Source organism: Oncorhynchus mykiss, chromosome 23, assembly GCF_057628025.1.
Source record: "Oncorhynchus mykiss isolate SJ-2025 chromosome 23, ASM5762802v1, whole genome shotgun sequence".
Taxonomy (NCBI): Eukaryota; Metazoa; Chordata; class Actinopteri; order Salmoniformes; family Salmonidae; genus Oncorhynchus; species Oncorhynchus mykiss.
In genome coordinates this window covers 56,432,674-56,459,949 of record NC_143044.1, presented here as the reverse complement: position 1 = coordinate 56,459,949, position 27,276 = coordinate 56,432,674, and the positions used below count along the sequence as shown (strand labels likewise).

The 27,276-nt window shown below is 49.7% G+C and overlaps 1 protein-coding gene across 1 annotated transcript in view; it reads right to left on the bottom strand.

Annotated features, from left to right (window-relative positions):
* LOC118966076 (testican-2) overlaps positions 1–27,276 on the bottom strand; it is a 113,546-nt gene that overhangs the window by 8,138 nt on the left and 78,132 nt on the right. The window contains exon 10 of the mRNA XM_090217729.1: positions 1,970–2,107. Within this exon, the coding sequence (XP_090073855.1) occupies positions 1,970–2,107 (138 nt within the window). The remainder of the gene's footprint in view (positions 1–1,969; positions 2,108–27,276) is intronic.

Sequence of the window (27,276 nt, the reverse complement as noted above, 5' to 3'; positions counted from 1 at the left end):
GGTGCTGTTGAGTCGGTGAAGGTAACCCGAAGTGGACTGGTGATACTTGTTTGTGTTTATTCAGATCAGAGGGAGCAGGGCTCTCCGTGCGACGCAACTTGGGGAAAGACCTGCATCTTGCTTTACACTTAGTTACAGGGCACCATTAAAGGGAGTGATGTCTAGGGTAGCGTTAGGTTTGGAGGTGGAACAATTGAAGTTGAAGATTCCTGGTGTTGGTGACGCTCGTCGTTTGGTGCGACACAGACCCGGTGGTGAGCATGGGGAAACAGAGGAGTCACCGTCAGTCCTTTTGAGTTTTGAACACTGGAGGTTGGTGGCACCTTAATTGGGGAGGACGGGCTCGTGGTAACGGCTGGAGTGGAATAGTATCAAACACATCAAACACATTTGTTTCTGTGTGTTTGATGCCATTCCATTAGCTCTGTTCCAGACATTATGAGCCGTCCTCCCCTCAGAAGCCTCCACTTGGTTTTGAGTCAGAGTCTCTACCCAACAAAGCCATGTTAGGATATATCAGGTCTCCTGTTAGAGCTTCTGTTCCCGAATCCACTGCAGTGTTTCAGGTGCCACGTTTATGGCCATGTCACAGCGGTGTGAAGGACGGAGATTCCAAGATGTGGGAAGTGTGCAGGAGGGCAATGGGAAAGAGGATTGTGTCGTTTCGGTGGATAAAGTGGTGTGTGTTAACTGTAGGGGTGTCTATGATGCTGGGGATCGGAAGTGTCTGCTGTGAGAGAGGCAGATTGAGGTGGCTTTGAGTCAGAGTAGTGCGGACAGTGTCGTACGCGGAGGCAGTGAAGAAAGTAGAGGAGGAGGGGTCAAGGGTGAGGGATCCTGAGAGGATTCCAGTGAATAGTAGATCTGTGCCAGAACAGAAGGGATCGGCCAACGAGTGATATATGCTTCAGTAAGGTTGGCTTCTTAGTGTTTATAGCAGTGGTTATCAACTGTACCGCGGAAATGGAAGGTGAATCACAGAGAATAGATGTTGTGGTGGCAGCTGCAGAGGATGTATCTGGACATACGAGATTTGACTTAAGGAAGAGATACAGAGTTTGTTGTCCTGTCCCCCCAGGCCGCTGGCATGGTGCCGGAGCAGATAGGATCAAAGTAGTGGAATGTGGTCGTGGGTTTTTAATGAGTGTAGGGTTAAGTTGGTAGGGTAATTAAAATATATGTATATCTTTATTTATTTATTTATTATAATTCCCCGGTTCCTCTTTTCCCATTTTGTATCACAAAGTGTAATGGATCTATACTGTAGTTCTGTTAGGGGAGGTAAAGCCACATATTGGATACCAACAGCTGTTAAACCTCACACAAAGTGTAATGGATCTATACTGTAGTTCCGTTGGGGGAGGTAAAGCCACATATTGGATACCAACCTGTTAAACCTCACAGAAGAAGAGGAGCCTTGTAGAGCAGTGTAGCCGTGATAAAAAAGCCCTTTTTGCACAACCTTGAGTGTACAATTAAGCAATAAGGCCCGAGGAGGGTGGGGTATATGGCCAATATACCACGGCTAAGGGCTGAGTGTACAATTAAACAATAAGGCCCTTTTTGCTGATTCATGATTTCGACTGGCTGAGAAAAGATGTGCGCCTCATCCTGACACGTTAATTCATTCTCAATAGGATAGTGGAGATCCAATTTCAATATCGAAACAATGTTGCAAATGTCCAGAGACAGACAGAAGCGTTTGTACAAACCCCCCCCCCCCCCCCAAACCAAATGTTAGACTAGAAGCATGGGGATATAATGTCTAGATGCTTTTTACAGTAGACATCAAGTTAATGAATTGGTTGATGGGACACTGGATGCGCAGGCATTTCTCATAGGCTGACCTATACTAAACAGTTTTTAAAAAAAAAGTGGCTTAGAACGTGTCTCAACCAATCACAATGCCTGCTTTTTGTTATTGTATAACCACCAAGAAGCTCTTCCCCTACAGCCCTAGAGCTCTTACCACAGTCAGGGTTGCCATGGATTCTAGAGCCCATCATTTCTCCTCCGTGCTGGTCAACACACCAACACTCTCCCATGCTCTGGTCACACTGCAGCTGCCTGTAGTAGCCGTCCTCATCGCAGCTGGGGATGTACATGCCTGTAAAAACACACACACACACACACTGTGTTGTTAAATATGTATATGCACTGTGCAGTGGAGCTCTCTGCGCCGCCTCACACCGGTGGAAGAGATAAGTGGTGCATAAATAAAAAAAACATCAGCACAGCTTGTACACCTGTGAGGAGACTCAGTCCGGAAAGGAAGGAGAGGTAACAGAGGAGGAGCTGTCTGAGGAGGGGCTGTCTGAATGCCAGAGAGAGAAAGAGAGACAAGGTGAGAGAGAGGGTAGAAGAGAGGGAGAAAGACAGAGAGGGAGATAGATAGAAAGAGAGAGGGAAAAATAGAGACAGAAAAAGAGAGAGAGAGGAAGAGAGAGGGATAGAAAAAAACAGGGAGGCGAGAGAGTGAGAGAGAGAAAAAACAGGGAGGCGAGAGAGAGACAGAGAGAGGGTAAGAAAAAACAGGGAGAGGAAAGAGTTAGAGAGACACAGAGAGGGATAGAAAAAACAGGGAGAGGAAAGAGTTAGAGAGACACAGAGAGGGATAGAAAATACAGGGAGAGGAAAGAGTTAGAGAGACAGAGAGAGGATAAGAAAAAACAGGGAGAGACGAGAGAGAGACAGAGAGAGTAGTAGTATCAGTAATATTTATTAGGATCCCCAGTGAGCTGCTGCTGAGGCAGGGTCTGCTCTTCCTGGGGTCCAAACAGGAAACTACACATAAAACCCACAGCACTACATTACAGTGTAGTCATTTAGTAGACGTTCCCATCCAGAGAGACCCACAGCACTACATTACAGTGTAGTCATTTAGCAGACGTTCCCATCCAGAGAGACCCACAGCACTACATTACAGTGTAGTCATTTAGCAGACGTTCCCATCCAGAGAGACCCACAGCACTACATTACAGTGTAGTCATTTAGCAGACGTTCCCATCCAGAGAGACCCACAGCGCTACATTACAGTGTAGTCATTTAGCAGATGTTCCCATCCAGAGAGACCCACAGCGCTACATTACAGTGTAGTCATTTAGCAGACGTTCCCATCCAGAGAGACCCACAGCGCTACATTACAGTGTAGTCATTTAGCAGACGTTCCCATCCAGAGAGACCCACAGCGCTACATTACAGTGTAGTCATTTAGCAGACGTTCCCATCCAGAGAGAACCACAGCACTACATTACAGTGTAGTCATTTAGCAGACGTTCCCATCCAGAGAGACACACAGCACTACATTACAGTGTAGTCATTTAGCAGACGTTCTCATCCAGAGAGACACACAGCACTACATTACAGTGTAGTCATTTAGCAGACGTTCCCATCCAGAGAGACACACAGCACTACATTACAGTGTAGTCATTTAGCAGACGTTCCCATCCAGAGAGACCCACAGCACTACATTACAGTGTAGTCATTTAGCAGACGTTCCCATCCAGAGAGACCCACAGCACTACATTACAGTGTAGTCATTTAGCAGACGTTCCCATCCAGAGAGACCCACAGCGCTACATTACAGTGTAGTCATTTAGCAGACGTTCCCATCCAGAGAGAACCACAGCACTACATTACAGTGTAGTCATTTAGCAGACGTTCCCATCCAGAGAGACACACAGCGCTACATTACAGTGTAGTCATTTAGCAGACGTTCCCATCCAGAGAGACCCACAGCACTACATTACAGTGTAGTCATTTAGCAGACGTTCCCATCCAGAGAGACCCACAGCACTACATTACAGTGTAGTCATTTAGCAGACGTTCCCATCCAGAGAGACCCACAGCGCTACATTACAGTGTAGTCATTTAGCAGACGTTCCCATCCAGAGAGACCCACAGCTAGCGCATTCATCTCAAGATAGCCAGGTGACACAACCAGGCATCACATAATCCAAGGTCCATCAAAATGTGTTTGTCTCAGAGAGAGACGGGACTCAGGTCTGCTTTATTGGGCCCTTATTCAAGATGCATTAATCTATCTATATATTTATCTATATATTTATCTATATATTTATCTATATATTTATCTATATTTATCTATATATTTATATCTATATATTTATCTCTATATATTTATCTATATATTTATATCTATATATTTATATCTATATATTTATCTATATATTTATCTATATATTTATATCTATATATTTATTTATCTATATATTTATATCTATATATTTATATCTATATATTTATCTATATATTTATATCTATATTTATATCTATATATTTATATATCTATATATTTATATCTATATATTTATATCTATATATTTATCTATATATTTATATCTATATTTATATCTATATATTTATCTATATATTTATATCTATATTTATATCTATATATTTATATCTATATATTTATCTATATATTTATATCTATATATTTATTTATCTATATATTTATATCTATATATTTATATCTATATATTTATCTATATATTTATATCTATATTTATATCTATATATTTATCTATATATTTATATCTATATTTATATCTATATATTTATATCTATATATTTATATCTATATATTTACTCAGGCATGTCTCTCTATTTTATTTTATTTTTTATTTTATTTCACCTTTATTTAACCAGGTAGGCTAGTTGAGAACACCTTTATTTAACCAGGTAGGCAAGTTGAGAACAAGTTCTCATTTACAATTGCGACCTGGCCAAGATAAAGCAAAGCAGTTCGACACATACAACAACACAGAGTTACACATGGAGTAAAACAAACATACAGTCAATAATACAGTAGAAAGATAAGTCTATATACAATGTGAGCAAATGAGGTGAGATAAGGGAGGTAAAGGCAAAAAAATTAAATAAATAGTGTGATAGTGTCATTTTAATCTATGTATTTACTCAGACATGTCTCTCTATGCTGTGATAGTGTCATTCTAATCTATATATTTACTCAGGCATGTCTCTCTATGCTGTGATAGTGTCATTCTAATCTATATATTTACTCAGGCATGTCTCTCTCTGCTGTGATAGTGTCATTTTAATATATATATTTACTCAGGCATGTCTCTCTCTGCTGTGATAGTGTCATTCTAATCTATATATTTACTCAGGCATGTCTCTCTATGCTGTGATAGTGTCATTTTAATCTATATATTTACTCAGGCATGTCTCTCTCTGCTGTGATAGTGTCATTTTAATCTATATATTTACTCAGGCATGTCTCTCTATGCTGTGATAGTGTCATTTTACTCTATATATTTACTCAGGCATGTCTCTCTATGCTGTGATAGTGTCATTTTAATCTATATATTTACTCAGGCATGTCTCTCTATGCTGTGATAGTGTCATTGTAATCTATATATTTACTCAGGCATGTCTCTCTATGCTGTGATAGTGTCATTTTAATCTATATATTTACTCAGGCATGTCTCTCTCTGCTGTGATAGTGTCATTTTAATCTATATATTTACTCAGGCATGTCTCTCTATGCTGTGATAGTGTCATTTTAATCTCTATATTTACTCAGGTATGTCTCTCTCTGCTGTGATAGTGTCATTTGAATCTCTATATTTACTCAGGCATGTCTCTCTATGCTGTGATAGTGTCATTCTAATCTATATATTTACTCATGTACAGTTGAAGTCGGAAGTTTAAATACACTTAAGTTGGAGTCATTAAAACTCGTTTTTCAACCACTCCACAGATTTCTTGTTAAAAAACTAAAGTTTTGGCAAGTTGATTAGGACAAGTCATTTTTCTAACAATTGTTTACAATTTTCACTTATAATTCACTGTATCACAATTCCAGTGGGTCAGAAGTTTACATACACTAAGTTGACTGTGCCTTTAAACAGCTTGGACAATTCCAGAAAATTAGGGTCATGGCTTTAGAAGCATCTGATAGGCTAATTGACATCATTTGAGTCAATTGGAGGTGTAGCTGTGGATGTATTTCAAGGCCTTCCTTCAAACTCAGTGCCTCTTTGCTTGACATCATGGGAAAATCTAAAGAAATCAGTCAAGACCTTAGAATATTTTTTGTAGACCTCCACAAGTCTGGTTCATCCTTGGGAGCAATTTCCAAATGCCTGAAGGTACCACGTTCACCTGTACAAACAATAGTACGCAAGTATAAACACCATGGGACCATGCAGCCGTCATACCGCTCAGGAAGGAGACGTGTTCTGTCTCCTAGAGATGAACGTACTTTGGTGTGAAAAGGGCAAATCAATCCCAGAACAGCAGCAAAGGACCTTGTGAAGATGCTGGAGGAAACAGGTACTAAAGTATCTATATCCACAGTAAAACGAGTCCTATATCAACATAACCTGAAAGGCCGCTCAGCAAGGAAGAAGCCACTGCTCCAAAACCGCCATAAAAATGCTAGACTATAGTTTGCAACAGTTGAATAGAAGCACCCGGGTGGCAGCATCATGTTGTGGGGGTGCTTTGCTGCAGGAGGGCCTGGTGCACTTCTCAAAATAGATGTCATAATGACGAAAGAAAATTATGTGGATATATTGAAGCAACATCTCACCATCTCGCCACCACAAAGCCCTGACCTCAATCATATAGAACATTTGTGGGCAGAACTGAAAAAGTGTGTGCGAGCAAGGAGGCCAACAAACGTGACTCAGTTCCACCAGCTCTGTCAGGAGGAATGGGCCACAATTCACCCAACTTATTGTGGGAACCTTGTGGAAGGCTACCCGAAACGTTTGACCCAAGTTAAACAATTTAAAGGCAATGCTACCAAATACTAATTGAGTGCATGTAAATTTCTGACCCACTGGGAATGTGATGAAAGAAATAAATGCTCAAATAAATCATTCTCTTGTCACGCCCTGACCATAGAGAGCCTTTTTATTCTCTATTTTGCTTAGGTCGGGGTGTGACTAGGGTGGGTGATCTAGTGTGTTTATTTCTACATTGGGCTGGTATGGTTCCCAATCAGAGGCAGCTGTTTAGCGTTGTCTCTGATTGGGGATCATATTTAGGCAGCCATTTCCCTACTGTGTTTTGTGGGATCTCGTTTCTGTGAGCACTGCATGAGCGTCACGTGTCGCGTTATTGTTTTTTGTGCGTTTCACTTATCAATAAAATATGTCGAACCAATGTCACGCTGCGCTTTGGTCTGAATGTTCCTACGACGATTGTGACATATCTCTACTATTATTCTAACATGTCACATTCTTAAAATAAAGTGGTGATCCTAACTGACCTAAAACAGGGATTTTTTTTACTAGGATTAAATGTCAGGAATTGTGAAAAACTTAGTTTAAATGTATTTGGCTAAGATGTATGTAAACTTCCGACTTCAACTTTATGTCTATGTCTTGATAGTGTCATGTTAAAATGGTTGACAGTCCTGTGACAGTTCCCCCTCTGTTTCAGCCTCCTCCCTTCAGACCAACTGTCAAACACAACTGCCACTTTACATAAACACTGTAGCGAGGGGGCGGAGTTACAAATGCCCCCAAAATAAAGAGACGAGACAAGGAATAAGACATTTCAAGTCCCAATGGGGAACTAACTTTAAACTTGTCATCAAATATTTAAAGCCTGTTTTTGGTTTGGTTCCTCCTTATCCTCAGTTGGTACCCATACTGCACCATACTTTAACATACTGCACCATATCCCACCATACTGTAACATACTTTAACATACTGCACCATACCCCACCATACTGCACCACACCCACCGTACTGCACCATACCCCACCTTACTGCACCATACTGTACCATATCCCACCACACTGCACCATACCCCATCATACTGCACCATACCCCACCATACTGCACCATATTGTACCATACCCCACCATACTGCACCACACTGTAACATACTGCACCACACTGTAACACACTGCACCATACCCCATCATACTGCACCATACCCCACCATACTGCACCACACCCCACCATACCCCACCATACTGCACCATACTGCACCATACCCCATCATACTGCACCATACCCCACCATACTGCACCATACTCCACCATACTGCACCATACTGCACCATACTGCACCATACCCCACCATACTGCACCATACTGCACCATACCCCACCATACTGCACCATACTGCACCATACTGCACCATACCCCACCATACTGCACCATACCCCACCATACTGCACCATACTGCACCATACCCCACCATACTGCACCATACTGCACCATACCCCACCATACTGCACCATACTGCACCATACCCCACCATACTGCACCATACTGCACCATACCCCATCATACAGCACCATACCCCATCATACTGCACCATACCCCACCATACTGCACCATACTCCACCATACTGCACCATACCCCACCATACTCCACCATACTGCACCATACCCCATCATACTGCACCATACGCCATCATACTGCACCATACCCCACCATACTGCACCATACTGCACCATACCCCATCATACTGTACCATACCCCACCATACTGCACAATACCCCACCATACTGTAACATACTGCACCATACCGCACCATACCCCATTATACTGCACCATACCCCACCATACCCCATCATACAGCACCATACCCCACCATACTGCACCATACCCCATCATACTACACCATACCCCACCATACTGCACCATACCCCATCATACTGCACCATACCCAACCATACAGCACCATACCCAACCATACTGCACCATAGCGCACCATACCCCATCATACTGCACCATACCCCATCATACTGCACCATACCCCACCATACCCCATCATACTGCACCATACCCCACCATACTGCACCATACTGCACCATACCCCATCATATTGCACCATACCCCACCATACTGCACCATACCCCACCATAATGCACCATACCCCATCATAATGCACCATACCCCACCATAACCCATCATACTGCACCTACCCCACCATACTGCACCATACCCCATAATACTGCACCATACCCAACCATACTGCACCATACTGCACCATACCCCACCATACTGCACCATACCCCATCATACTGCACCATACCCCACCATACTGCACCATACCCAACCATACTGCACCATACCTCATCATACTGCACCATACTGTACCATACCCCAACATACCTCATCATACTGAACCACACCCCATCATACTGCACCATACTGTAACATACTGTACCATACCCACCATACTGCACCATACCCACCATACCCCACCATACTGCACCATACCCCAACATACCTCATCATACTGCACCATACCCAACATACTGCACCATACTGTAACACACTGCACCATACCCCATCATACTGCACCATACCCCATCATACTGTACCATACCCAACATACTGCACCATACTGTAACATACTGCACCATACCCCATCATACTGCACCATACCCCATCATACTGCAAAACACTGTAACATACTGCACCATACCGCACCATACCCAACCATACTGCACCATAGCGCACCATACCCCATCATACTGCACCATACCCAACCATACAGCACCATACCCAACCATACTGCACCATAGCGCACCATACCCCATCATACTGCACCATACCCAACCATACAGCACCATGCCCAACCATACTGCACCATAGCGCACCATACCCCACCATAATGTACCATACCCCATCATAATGCACCATACCCCACCATACCCCATCATACTGCACCATACCCCACCATACTGCACCATACCCCATCATACTGCACCATACCCAACCATACTGCACCATACCCCACCATACTGCACCATACCCCACCATACTGCACCATACCCCATCATACTGCACCATACCCCACCATACTGCACCATACCCCACCATACTGCACCATACCTCATCATACTGTACCATACTGTACCATACCCCAACATACCTCATCATACTGAACCACACCCCATCATACTGCACCATACTGTAACATACTGTACCATACCCACCATACTGCACCATACCCACCATACCCCACCATACTGCACCATACCCCATCATACTGCACCATACCCCACCATACTGCACCATATTGTACCATACCCCACCATACTGCACCACACTGTAACATACTGCACCATACCCCATCGTACTGCACCATACCCCACCATACTGCACCATACTGCACCATACTGCACCATACTGCACCATACTGCACCATACCCCACCATACTGCACCATACCCCACCATACTGCACCATACTGCACCATACCCCACCATACTGCACCATACTGCACCATACCCCACCATACTGCACCATACTGCACCATACCCCACCATACTGCACCATACCCCACCATACTGCACCATACTGCACCATACCCCACCATACTGCACCATACTGCACCATACCCCACCATACCCCATCATACAGCACCATACCCCATCATACTGCACCATACCCCACCATACTGCACCATACCCCACCATACTCCACCATACTGCACCATACCCCATCATACTGCACCATACGCCATCATACTGCACCATACCCCACCATACTGCACCATACTGCACCATACCCCATCATACTTTACCATACCCCACCATACTGCACAATACCCCACCATACTGTAACATACTGCACCATACCGCACCATACCCCATTATACTGCACCATACCCCACCATACCCCATCATACAGCACCATACCCCACCATACTGCACCATACCCCATCATACTACACCATACCCCACCATACTGCACCATACTGCACCATAACCCATCATACTGCACCATACCCAACCATACAGCACCATACCCAACCATACTGCACCATAGCGCACCATACCCCATCATACTGCACCATACCCCACCATACCCCATCATACTGCACGATACCCCACCATACTGCACCATACTGCACCATACCCCATCATATTGCACCATACTGCACCATACCCCATCATATTGCACCATACCCCACCATACTGCACCATACCCCACCATAATGCACCATACCCCATCATAATGCACCATACCCCACCATACCCCATCATACTGCACCATACCCCACCATACTGCACCATACCCCATCATACTGCACCATACCCAACCATACTGCACCATACCCCACCATACTGCACCATACCCCATTATACTGCACCATACCCCACCATACTGCACCATACCCCACCATACTGCACCATACCTCATCATACTGCACCATACTGTACCATACCCCAACATACCTCATCATACTGAACCACACCCCATCATAGTGCACCATACTGTAACATACTGTACCATACCCACCATACTGCACCATAGCCACCATACCCCACCATACTGCACCATACCCCAACATACCTCATCATACTGCACCATACCCAACATACTGCACCATACTGTAACACACTGCACCATACCCCATCATACTGCACCATACCCCATCATACTGTACCATACCCAACATACTGCACCATACTGTAACATACTGCACCATACCCCATCATACTGCACCATACCCCATCATACTGCACCATACTGTAACATACTGCACCATACCGCACCATACCCCACCATACCCCATTATACTGCACCATACCCCACCATACCCCATCATACAGCACCATACCCCACCATACTGCACCATACCCCATCATACTACACCATATCCCACCATACTGCACCATACTGCACCATACCCCATCATACTGCACCATACCCCACCATACTGCACCATACCCCATCATACTGCACCATACCCAACCATACAGCACCATACCCAACCATACTGCACCATAGCGCACCATACCCCATCATACTGCACCATACCCAACCATACAGCACCATACCCAACCATACTGCACCATAGCGCACCATACCCCACCATAATGTACCATACCCCATCATAATGCACCATACCCCACCATACTGCACCATACCCCATCATACTGCACCATACCCAACCATACTGCACCATACCCCACCATACTGCACCATACCCCACCATACTGCACCATACCCCATCATACTGCACCATACTGTACCATACCCCATCATAATGCACCATACCCCACCATACTGCACCATACCCCACCATACTGCACCATACTGCACCATACCCCACCATACTGCACCATACCCCACCATACTGCACCATACCCCACCATACTGCACCATACTGCACCATACCCCACCATACTGCACCATACTGCACCATACCCCACCATACTGCACCATACTGCACCATACTGCACCATACCCCACCATACTGCACCATACTGCACCATACCCCACCATACTGCACCATACCCCACCATACTGCACCATACCCCACCATACCCCATCATACAGCACCATACCCCATCATACTGCACCATACCCCACCATACTGCACCATACTCCACCATACTGCACCATACCCCACCATACTCCACCATACTGCACCATACCCCATCATACTGCACCATACGCCATCATACTGCACCATACCCCACCATACTGCACCATACCCCATCATACTGTACCATACCCCACCATACTGCACAATACCCCACCATACTGTAACATACTGCACCATACCGCACCATACCCCATTATACTGCACCATACCCCACCATACCCCATCATACAGCACCATACCCCACCATACTGCACCATACCCCATCATACTACACCATACCCCACCATACTGCACCATACTGCACCATACCCCATCATACTGCACCATACCCAACCATACAGCACCATACCCAACCATACTGCACCATAGCGCACCATACCCCATCATACTGCACCATACCCCATCATACTGCACCATACCCCACCATACCCCATCATACTGCACCATACCCCACCATACTGCACCATACTGCACCATACCCCATCATATTGCACCATACCCCACCATACTGCACCATACCCCACCATAATGCACCATACCTCATCATAATGCACCATACCCCACCATAACCCATCATACTGCACCATACCCCACCATACTGCACCATACCCCATCATACTGCACCATACCCAACCATACTGCACCATACCCCACCATACTGCACCATACCCCACCATACCCCATCATACTGCACCATACCCCACCATACTGCACCATACCCCACCATACTGCACCATACCTCATCATACTGCACCATACTGTACCATACCCCAACATACCTCATCATACTGAACCACACCCCATCATACTGCACCATACTGTAACATACTGTACCATACCCACCATACTGCACCATACCCACCATACCCCACCATACTGCACCATACCCCAACATACCTCATCATACTGCACCATACCCAACATACTGCACCATACTGTAACACACTGCACCATACCCCATCATACTGCACCATACCCCATCATACTGTACCATACCCAACATACTGCACCATACTGTAACATACTGCACCATACCCCATCATACTGCACCATACCCCATCATACTGCAAAACACTGTAACATACTGCACCATACCGCACCATACCCAACCATACTGCACCATACCCAACCATACAGCACCATACCCAACCATACTGCACCATAGCGCACCATACCCCATCATACTGCACCATACCCAACCATACAGCACCATGCCCAACCATACTGCACCATAGCGCACCATACCCCACCATAATGTACCATACCCCATCATAATGCACCATACCCCACCATACCCCATCATACTGCACCATACCCCACCATACTGCACCATACCCCATCATACTGCACCATACTCAACCATACTGCACCATACCCCACCATACTGCACCATACCCCACCATACTGCACCATACCCCATCATACTGCACCATACCCCACCATACTGCACCATACCCCACCATACTGCACCATACCTCATCATACTGCACCATACTGTACCATACCCCAACATACCTCATCATACTGAACCACACCCCATCATACTGCACCATACTGTAACATACTGTACCATACCCACCATACTGCACCATACCCACCATACCCCACCATACTGCACCATACCCCAACATACCTCATCATACTGCACCATACCCAACATACTGCACCATACTGTAACACACTGCACCATACCCCATCATACTGCACCATACCCCATCATACTGTACCATACCCAACATACTGCACCATACTGTAACATACTGCACCATACCCCATCATACTGCACCATACCCCATCATACTGCAAAACACTGTAACATACTGCACCATACCGCACCATACCCAACCATACTGCACCATAGCGCACCATACCCCATCATACTGCACCATACCCAACCATACAGCACCATACCCAACCATACTGCACCATAGCGCACCATACCCCATCATACTGCACCATACCCAACCATACAGCACCATGCCCAACCATACTGCACCATAGCGCACCATACCCCACCATAATGTACCATACCCCATCATAATGCACCATACCCCACCATACCCCATCATACTGCACCATACCCCACCATACTGCACCATACCCCATCATACTGCACCATACCCAACCATACTGCACCATACCCCACCATACTGCACCATACCCCACCATACTGCACCATACCCCATCATACTGCACCATACCCCACCATACTGCACCATACCCCACCATACTGCACCATACCTCATCATACTGTACCATACTGTACCATACCCCAACATACCTCATCATACTGAACCACACCCCATCATACTGCACCATACTGTAACATACTGTACCATACCCACAATACTGCACCATACCCACCATACCCCACCATACTGCACCATACCCCATCATACTGCACCATACCCCACCATACTGCACCATATTGTACCATACCCCACCATACTGCACCACACTGTAACATACTGCACCATACCCCATCGTACTGCACCATACCCCACCATACTGCACCATACTGCACCATACTGCACCATACTGCACCATACCCCACCATACTGCACCATACTGCACCATACCCCACCATACTGCACCATACTGCACCATACTGCACCATACCCCACCATACTGCACCATACCCCACCATACTGCACCATACTGCACCATACCCCACCATACTGCACCATACTGCACCATACCCCACCATACTGCACCATACTGCACCATACTGCACCATACTGCACCATACCCCACCATACTGCACCATACTGCACCATACTGCACCATACTGCACCATACCCCACCATACAGCACCATACGCCATCATACTGCACCATACCCCACCATACTGCACCATACTCCACCATACTGCACCATACCCCATCATACTGCACCATACGCCATCATACTGCACCATACCCCACCATACTGCACCATACTGCACCATACCCCATCATACTGTACCATACCCCACCATACTGCACAATACCCCACCATACTGTAACATACTGCACCATACCGCACCATACCCCATTATACTGCACCATACCCCACCATACCCCATCATACTGCACCATACCCCATCATACTACACCATACCCCACCATACTGCACCATACTGCACCATACCCCATCATACTGCACCATACCCAACCATACAGCACCATACCCAACCATACTGCACCATAGCGCACCATACCCCATCATACTGCACCATACCCCATCATACTGCACCATACCCCACCATACCCCATCATACTGCACCATACCCCACCATACTGCACCATACTGCACCATACCCCATCATATTGCACCATACCCCAACATACTGCACCATACCCCACCATAATGCACCATACCCCATCATACTGCACCATACCCCACCATACTGCACCATACCCCATCATACTGCACCATACCCAACCATACTGCACCATACCCCACCATACTGCACCATACCCCACCATACCCTATTATACTGCACCATACCCCACCATACTGCACCATACCCCACCATACTGCACCACACCTCATCATACTGCACCATACTGTACCATACCCCAACATACCTCATCATACTGAACCACACCCCATCATAGTGCACCATACTGTAACATACTGTACCATACCCACCATACTGCACCATAGCCACCATACCCCACCATACTGCACCATACCCCAACATACCTCATCATACTGCACCATACCCAACATACTGCACCATACTGTAACACACTGCACCATACCCCATCATACTGCACCATACCCCATCATACTGTACCATACCCAACATACTGCACCATACTGTAACATACTGCACCATACCCCATCATACTGCACCATACCCCATCATACTGCACCATACTGTAACATACTGCACCATACCGCACCATACCCCACCATACCCCATTATACTGCACCATACCCCACCATACCCCATCATACAGCACCATACCCCACCATACTGCACCATACCCCATCATACTACACCATACCCCACCATACCCCATCATACAGCACCATACCCCATCATACTGCACCATACCCCACCATACTGCACCATACTCCACCATACTGCACCATACCCCACCATACTCCACCATACTGCACCATACCCCATCATACTGCACCATACGCCATCATACTGCACCATACCCCACCATACTGCACCATACCCCATCATACTGTACCATACCCCACCATACTGCACAATACCCCACCATACTGTAACATACTGCACCATACCGCACCATACCCCATTATACTGCACCATACCCCACCATACCCCATCATACAGCACCATACCCCACCATACTGCACCATACCCCATCATACTACACCATACCCCACCATACTGCACCATACTGCACCATACCCCATCATACTGCACCATACCCAACCATACAGCACCATACCCAACCATACTGCACCATAGCGCACCATACCCCATCATACTGCACCATACCCCATCATACTGCACCATACCCCACCATACCCCATCATACTGCACCATACCCCACCATACTGCACCATACTGCACCATACCCCATCATATTGCACCATACCCCACCATACTGCACCATACCCCACCATAATGCACCATACCCCATCATAATGCACCATACCCCACCATAACCCATCATACTGCACCATACCCCACCATACTGCACCATACCCCATCATACTGCACCATACCCAACCATACTGCACCATACCCCACCATACTGCACCATACCCCACCATACTGCACCATACCCCATCATACTGCACCATACCCCACCATACTGCACCATACCCCACCATACTGCACCATACCTCATCATACTGCACCATACTGTACCATACCCCAACATACCTCATCATACTGAACCACACCCCATCATACTGCACCATACTGTAACATACTGTACCATACCCACCATACTGCACCATACCCACCATACCCCACCATACTGCACCATACCCCAACATACCTCATCATACTGCACCATACCCAACATACTGCACCATACTGTAACACACTGCACCATACCCCATCATACTGCACCATACCCCATCATACTGTACCATACCCAACATACTGCACCATACTGTAACATACTGCACCATACCCCATCATACTGCACCATACCCCATCATACTGCAAAACACTGTAACATACTGCACCATACCGCACCATACCCAACCATACTGCACCATACCCCATCATACTGCACCATACCCAACCATACAGCACCATACCCAACCATACTGCACCATAGCGCACCATACCCCATCATACTGCACCATACCCAACCATACAGCACCATGCCCAACCATACTGCACCATAGCGCACCATACCCCACCATAATGTACCATACCCCATCATAATGCACCATACCCCACCATACCCCATCATACTGCACCATACCCCACCATACTGCACCATACCCCATCATACTGCACCATACCCAACCATACTGCACCATACCCCACCATACTGCACCATACCCCACCATACTGCACCATACCCCATCATACTGCACCATACCCCACCATACTGCACCATACCCCACCATACTGCACCATACCTCATCATACTGCACCATACTGTACCATACCCCAACATACCTCATCATACTGAACCACACCCCATCATACTGCACCATACTGTAACATACTGTACCATACCCACCATACTGCACCATACCCACCATACCCCACCATACTGCACCATACCCCAACATACCTCATCATACTGCACCATACCCAACATACTGCACCATACTGTAACACACTGCACCATACCCCATCATACTGCACCATACCCCATCATACTGTACCATACCCAACATACTGCACCATACTGTAACATACTGCACCATACCCCATCATACTGCACCATACCCCATCATACTGCAAAACACTGTAACATACTGCACCATACCGCACCATACCCAACCATACTGCACCATAGCGCACCATACCCCATCATACTGCACCATACCCAACCATACAGCACCATACCCAACCATACTGCACCATAGCGCACCATACCCCATCATACTGCACCATACCCAACCATACAGCACCATGCCCAACCATACTGCACCATAGCGCACCATACCCCACCATAATGTACCATACCCCATCATAATGCACCATACCCCACCATACCCCATCATACTGCACCATACCCCACCATACTGCACCATACCCCATCATACTGCACCATACCCAACCATACTGCACCATACCCCACCATACTGCACCATACCCCACCATACTGCACCATACCCCATCATACTGCACCATACCCCACCATACTGCACCATACCCCACCATACTGCACCATACCTCATCATACTGTACCATACTGTACCATACCCCAACATACCTCATCATACTGAACCACACCCCATCATACTGCACCATACTGTACCATACCCACCATACTGCACCATACCGCACCATACCCCACCATACTGCACCATACCCCATCATACTGCACCATACCCCACCATACTGCACCATATTGTACCATACCCCACCATACTGCACCACACTGTAACATACTGCACCATACCCCATCGTACTGCACCATACCCCACCATACTGCACCATACTGCACCATACTGCACCATACTGCACCATACTGCACCATACCCCACCATACTGCACCATACTGCACCATACCCCACCATACTGCACCATACTGCACCATACTGCACCATACCCCACCATACTGCACCATACCCCACCATACTGCACCATACTGCACCATACCCCACCATACTGCACCATACCCCACCATACTGCACCATACTGCACCATACTGCACCATACCCCACCATACTGCACCATACTGCACCATACCCCACCATACCCCATCATACAGCACCATACGCCATCATACTGCACCATACCCCACCATACTGCACCATACTCCACCATACTGCACCATACCCCACCATACTCCACCATACTGCACCATACCCCATCATACTGCACCATACGCCATCATACTGCACCATACCCCACCATACTGCACCATACTGCACCATACCCCATCATACTGTACCATACCCCACCATACTGCACAATACCCCACCATACTGTAACATACTGCACCATACCGCACCATACCCCATTATACTGCACCATACCCCACCATACCCCATCATACTGCACCATACCCCATCATACTACACCATACCCCACCATACTGCACCATACTGCACCATACCCCATCATACTGCACCATACCCAACCATACAGCACCATACCCAACCATACTGCACCATAGCGCACCATACCCCATCATACTGCACCATACCCCATCATACTGCACCATACCCCACCATACCCCATCATACTGCACCATACCCCACCATACTGCACCATACTGCACCATACCCCATCATATTGCACCATACCCCACCATACTGCACCATACCCCATCATACTGCACCATACCCAACCATACTGCACCATACCCCACCATACTGCACCATACCCCACCATACCCCATTATACTGCACCATACCCCACCATACTGCACCATACCCCACCATACTGCACCACACCTCATCATACTGCACCATACTGTACCATACCCCAACATACCTCTTCATACTGAACCACACCCCATCATAGTGCACCATACTGTAACATACTGTACCATACCCACCATACTGCACCATAGCCACCATACCCCACCATACTGCACCATACCCCAACATACCTCATCATACTGCACCATACCCAACATACTGCACCATACTGTAACACACTGCACCATACCCCATCATACTGCACCATACCCCATCATACTGTACCATACCCAACATACTGCACCATACTGTAACATACTGCACCATACCCCATCATACTGCACCATACCCCATCATACTGCACCATACTGTAACATACTGCACCATACCGCACCATACCCCACCATACCCCATTATACTGCACCATACCCCACCATACCCCATCATACAGCACCATACCCCACCATACTGCACCATACCCCATCATACTACACCATACCCCACCATACTGCACCATACCCCATCATACTGCACCATACCCCACCATACTGCACCATACCCCATCATACTGCACCATACCCAACCATACAGCACCATACCCAACCATACTGCACCATAGCGCACCATACCCCATCATACTGCACCATACCCAACCATACAGCACCATACCCAACCATACTGCACCATAGCGCACCATACCCCACCATAATGTACCATACCCCATCATAATGCACCATACCCCACCATACCCCATCATACTGCACCATACCCCAACCTTACTGCACCATACCCCATCATACTGCACCATACCCAACCATACTGCACCATACCCCACCATACTGCACCATACCCCACCATACTGCACCATACCCCATCATACTGCACCATACTGTACCATACCCCATCATACTGCACCATACCCCACCATACTGCACCATACCCCACCATACTGCACCATACCCCATCATACTGCACCATACCCAACCATACTGCACCATACCCCACCATACTGCACCATACCCCACCATACTGCACCATACCTCATCATACTGCACCATACTGTACCATACCCCAACATACTTCATCATACTGAACCACACCCCATCATACTGCAACATACTGTAACATACTGTACCATACCCACCATACTGCACCATACCCACCATACCCCACCATACTGCACCATACCCCAACATACCTCATCATACTGCACCATACCCAACATACTGCACCATACTGTAACACACTGCACCATACCCCATCATACTGCACCATACCCCATCATACTGTACCATACCCGACATACTGCACCATACTGTAACATACTGCACCATACCCCATCATACTGCACCATACCCCATCATACTGCATCATACTGTAACATACTGCACCATACCCCATCATACTGCACCATACCCCATCATACTGTACCATACCCAACATACTGCACCATACCCCACCATACTGCACCATACCCCAACATACCCCATCATACTGTACCATACCTAACATACTGCACCATACCCAACATACTGCACCATACCCCACCATACTACACCATACCCAACATACTGCACCATACTGTAACATACTGCACCATACCCCACCATAGTGCACCATACCCCACCATACTGTACCATACCCAACATACTGCACCATACCCCACCATACTGCACCATACCCCAACATAATTCATCATACTGTAACATACTGCCCCATACCCAACTTACTGCACCATACTGCACCATACCCAACATACTGCCCCATACTGTAACATACCGCACCATACCCCACCATACTGCACCATACCCCACCATACTGCACCATACTGTAACATACTGCACCATACTGTAGCATACTACACCATACCCCACCATACTGCACCATACTGTAACATACTGCTCCATACTGTAGAATACTGCACCATACCCCACCATACTGCACCATACCCCACCATACTGCACCATACCCCACCATACTGCACCATACTGCACCATACCCCACCATACTGCACGATACCCCAACATACTGCACCATACCCCACCATACTGCACCATACCCCACCATACTGCACCATACCCCACCATACCCAACATACTGCACATACCCCAACATACCTCATCACACTGCACCACACCCCATCATACTGCACCATACCTCATCATACTGCACCATACTGTACCATACCCAACATACTGCACCATACTGTACCATACTGCACTCTCACACCCCACCATACTGCACCGCACTGCACCATGCCCCAACATACTGCACCATACCCCACCATACTGCACCATACTGCACCATATCCCAACATACTGCACCATATCCCAACATACTGCACCATACTGTGACATACTGCACCATATCCTAACATACTGCACCATATCCCACCATACTGCACCATTCTGCTGTAGGAGCATTAGGTATCCTTGAGCAGAGGAGTAAAATCACAATCATGTCAGTCGGCCTGTTTTTTGGTTTGGTTCCTTGTTGTCCTTTGATTGGCACCTGTACTGACAGGCCTGCCAATCACAACACTGGAAGGAGAGTCTCTCTCTTTCTCTGTCTCTGGAGTTGGTTGTGTGAGGGTGCTGTGTGTGGTGAGAGGTTGCTGTCCTTTTTTGTTCAGAGGAGTGAGAGGAGGAGTGAGAGGAGGGAGGGAGGGAGAGGAGGGAAGGAGAGGAGGGTGTGAGAGGAGGGAGGGGAGGGAGTGAGAGGAGGGAGGGAGAGGAGGAGTGAGGGGAGGAGGGAGGGAGGGAGTTGAGAGGTAGGAGGAGGGAGAGAGAGGAGGGAGTGAGAGGAGGAGTGAGAGGAGGAACAGGTGAGGGAGAGGAGGAGAGGAGGAGGAAGGGAGGGAGAGGAGGGAGTGAGAGGAGGAGGAGTGAGAGGAGGAGTGAGAGGAGGGATGGAGAGGAGGGAGGGGAGGGAGTGAGAGGAGTGAGGGAGGGAGGGAGAGGAAGGAGGGGAGGGAGTGAGAGGAGGGAGGGAGAGGAGGAGGGAGGCAGAGGAGGGTGTGAGAGGAGGAGAGAGGAAGGAGTGAGAGGAGGGAGGGAGGGAGGGAGAGGAGGAGTGAGAGGAGGTAGGGAGAGGAGGTGAGAGGAGGGAGTGAGAGAAGGGAGGGGAGGGAGGGAGGGAGGGAGAGGAGGCGTGAGAGGAGGATGGAGGGAGAGGAGGTAGGCAGAGGATGGAAGGAGAGGAGGGTGTGAGAGGAGGGAGGGGAGTGAGAGGAGGGAGGGAGAGGAGGAGTGAGGGGAGGAGAGAGGAGGAAGGGGAGGGAGTGAGAGGAGGAGTGAGAGGAGGGAGGGAGGGAGGGAGGGAGGGAGGGAGGGAGGGAGGGAGGGAGGGAGGGAGGGAGGGGAGGGAGGGAGGGAGGGAGAGGAGGGAGAGGAGGAGGAAGGGAGGGAGAGGAGGGAGTGAGAGGAGGAGGAGTGAGAGGAGGAGTGAGAGGAAGGAGGGATAGGAGGGAGAGGAGGGAGTGAGAGGAGTGAGGGGAGGGAGGGAGGGAGGGAGGGAGAGGAGGCGGGAGGCAGAGGAGGGAAGGAGAGGAGGAGAGAGGAAGGAGTGAGAGAAGGGAGGGAGGGAGGGAGAGGAGGAGTGAGAGGAGGGAGGGAGAGAAGGGAGGGGAGGGAGGGAGGGAGAGGAGGCGTGAGAGGAGGAGGGAGGGAGAGGAGGGAGGCAGAGGAGGGAAGGAGAGGAGGGTGTGAGAGGAGGAGAGAGGAAGGAGTGAGAGGAGGGAGGGAGGGAGGGAGAGGAGGAGTGAGAGGAGGGAGGGAGAGGAGGTGAGAGGAGGGAGTGAGAGAAGGGAGGGGAGGGAGGGAGAGGAGGCGTGAGAGGAGGATGAAGGGAGAGGAGGTAGGCAGAGGAGGGAAGGAGAGGAGGGTGTGAGAGGAGGGAGGGGAGTGAGGGAGAGGAGGAGTGAGGGGAGGAGAGAGGGAGAGGAGGGAGAGGAGGAAGGGGAGGGAGTGAGAGGAGGAGGGAGGGAGGGAGGGAGAGGAGGGAGGGAGGGAGAGGAGGGAGAGGAGGAGGAAGGGAGGGAGAGGAGGGAGTGAGAGAGAGGAGGGAGAGGAGGAGGAAGGGAGGGAGAGGAGGGAGTGAGAGGAGGAGGAGTGAGAGGAGGAGTGAGAGGAAGGAGGGATAGGAGGGAGGGGAGGGAGTGAGAGGAGTGAGGGAGGGAGGGGAGGGAGGGAGGGAGGGAGGGAGAGGAGGCGGGAGGCAGAGGAGGGAAGGAGAGGAGGAGAGAGGAAGGAGTGAGAGAAGGGAGGGAGGGAGGGAGAGGAGGAGTGAGAGGAGGGAGGGAGAGAAGGGAGGGGAGGGAGGGAGGGAGAGGAGGCGTGAGAGGAGGAGGGAGGGAGAGGAGGGAGGCAGAGGAGGAAAGGAGAGGAGGGTGTGAGAGGAGGGAGGGGAGTGAGAGGAGGGAGGGAGAGGAGGGAGGGGAGGGAGTGAGAGGAGGGAGTGAGAGAAGGGAGGGGAGGGAGTGAGAGAAGGGAGGGGAGGGAGTGAGAGCAGGGACTGAGAGGAGGAGGAAGGGAGGGAGGGAGGGAGGGAGGGAGGAAAGGAGGGGAGGGAGGGAGGAAATGAATAAGGAAGTAGCTGTGTTTCTGAAAGAGGAGCACCTTATCAAGCGGATGGTGTTACTCTAACTTATGTATCTGGTATCAGGTGACGTATGAGGTGAAAGTCTACATGGTTAATGTGACTACAGTCTGAAGTTTTGATTGTGGGGAGATTGGAGATAAGCGGCAGGCATGCAGGCACAGGGAGCAGGGAGAGCAGGGCACAGGGAGCGGGATGAGCAGGGCACAGGGAGCAGGGAGAGCAGGGCACAGGGAGCGGGGAGAGCAGGGCACAGGGAGCGGGGAGAGCAGGGCACAGGGAGCAGGGCACAGGGAGCGGGGAGAGCAGGGCACAGGGAGCGGGGAGAGCAGGGCACAGGGAGCGGGGAGAGCAGGGCACAGGGAGAGCAGGGCACAGGGAGAGCAGGGCACAGGGAGCAGGGAGAGCAGGGCACAGGGAGCAGGGAGAGCAGGGCACAGGGAGAGCAGGGCACAGGTAGCAGGGAGAGCAGGGCACAGGGAGAGCAGGGCACAGGGAGAGCAGGGCACAGGGAGAGCAGGGCACAGGGAGCAGGGAGAGCAGGGCACAGGGAGCGGGGAGAGCAGGGCACAGGGAGCGGGGAGAGCAGGGCACAGGGAGCGGGGAGAGCAGGGCACAGGGAGAAGGGCACAGGGAGAGCAGGGCACAGGGAGCAGGGAGAGCAGGGCACAGGGAGCGGGGAGAGCAGGGCACAGGGAGCGGGGAGAGCAGGGCACAGGGAGAGCAGGGCACAGGGAGAGCAGGGCACAGGGAGCAGGGAAAGCAGGGCACAGGGAGAGCAGGTCACAGGGAGCGGGGAGAGCAGGGCACAGGGAGAGCAGGGCACAGGGAGCAGGGAGAGCAGGGCACAGGGAGAGCAGGGCACAGGGAGAGCAGGGCACAGGGAGCAGGGAGAGCAGGGCACAGGGAGAGCAGGGCACAGGGAGCGGGATGAGCAGGGCACAGATTCCGTCGCCAATACTGTTGATGTTAATGTTGATGATGTTGATGAAGCCAGGTTGCCGTGGCGGGGAGATCATGACTCCGAGGCTGATACGCCTGTCTCACAGACACGCAGAATGATGTGCCCAGTGTAATTACAGACACGCAGGGTGATGTGCCCAGTGTAATTACAGACACGCAGGGTGATGTGCCCAGTGTAATTACAGACACGCAGCATGATGTGCCCAGTGTAATTACAGACACGCAGGGTGATGTGCCCAGTGTAATTACAGACAAACTACAGCAGGAGGTGGAGGGGGTCTGTACTACAGCAGGAGGTGGAAGGGGTCTGTACTACAGCAGGAGGTGGAGGGGGTCTGTGCTACAGCAGGAGGTGTGGGGGTCTGTGCTACAGCAGGAGGTGGAAGGGGGTCTGTGCTACAGCAGGAGGTGGAGGGGGTCCGTGCTACAGCAGGAGGTGGCGGGGGTCTGTACTACAACAGGAGGTGGAAGGGGTCTGTACTACAGCAGGAGGTGGCGGGGGTCTGTACTACAACAGGAGGTGGAAGGGGTCTGTACTACAGCAGGAGGTGGAGGGGTCCGTGTACAGCAGGAGGTGGAGGGGGTCCGTACTACAGCAGGAGGTGGAAGGGGTCCGTGCTACAGCAGGAGGTGGAGGGGGTCCGTGCTACAGCAGGAGGTGGAGGGGGTCCGTACTACAGCAGGAGGTGGAAGGGGTCTGTACTACAGCAGGAGGTGGAAGGGGTCCGTGCTACAGTAGGAGGTGGTCTGTGCTGCAGCAGGAGGTGGAGGGGGTCCGTGCTACAGCAGGAGGTGGAGGGGTCCGTGTACAGCAGGAGGTGGAGGGGTCCGTGTACAGCAGGAGGTGGAAGGGGTCCGTGCTACAGCAGGAGGTGGAGGGGGTCCGTGCTACAGCAGGAGGTGGAGGGGGTCCGTGCTACAGCAGGAGGTGGAAGGGGTCCGTGCTACAGCAGGAGGTGGAGGGGGTCCGTGCTACAGCAGGAGGTGGAGGGGGTCCGTGCTACAGCAGGAGGTGGAGGGGGTCCGTGCTACAGCAGGAGGTGGAGGGGTCCGTGCTACAGCAGGAGGTGGAGGGGTCCGTGTACAGCAGGAGGTGGAGGGGGTCCGTGCTACAGCAGGAGGTGGAGGGGGTCCGTGTACAGCAGGAGGTGGAGGGGGTCCGTGTACAGCAGGAGGTGGAGGGGGTCCGTGCTACAGCAGGAGGTGGAGGGGTCCGTGTACAGCAGGAGGTGGAGGGGGTCCGTGCTACACTACCGGGCTCGTTCAGAGAGCTGCCGAGGAGGAGGCAGAGACTGGACCGTCTAACCACGAATGACACTGACCTGCCGCCTTTCGCCATTGCTGCCACTGCAGAGGAACACCAGGAGGGTGAGGAAATGATCCTATCATTCAAGACTTCAGAGCCGGGGGCCTTTTCCACAGCCAGCTAAAAGGCTCTGTACACCGTGTCTGTGAAGATGGCTCAGGAAGACCATTCTGCATGGGCTGAGGGCAACGAACGGTCTGGTAGGGGAGGTTGGGACCAGGTTCTTCACTGAGAGGATGTTGGCGTGTCTATTCTGTGGGGAGGGGGTGTCTGTTCTGTGGGGAGGGGGTGTCTGTTCTGTGATGAGGGGTGTCTGTTCTGTGAGGAGGGGGTGTCTGTTCTGTGGGGAGAGGGTGTCTGCTCTGTGGGGAGGGGATGTCTGTTCTGTGGGGAGGGGGTGTCTGTTCTGTGAGGAGGGAGGTGTCTGTTCTGTGAGGATGGGGGTGTCTGTTCTGTGGGGAGAGGGTGTCTGTTCTGTGGGGAGGGGGGTGTCTGTTCTGTGAGGAGGGGGTGTCTGTTCTG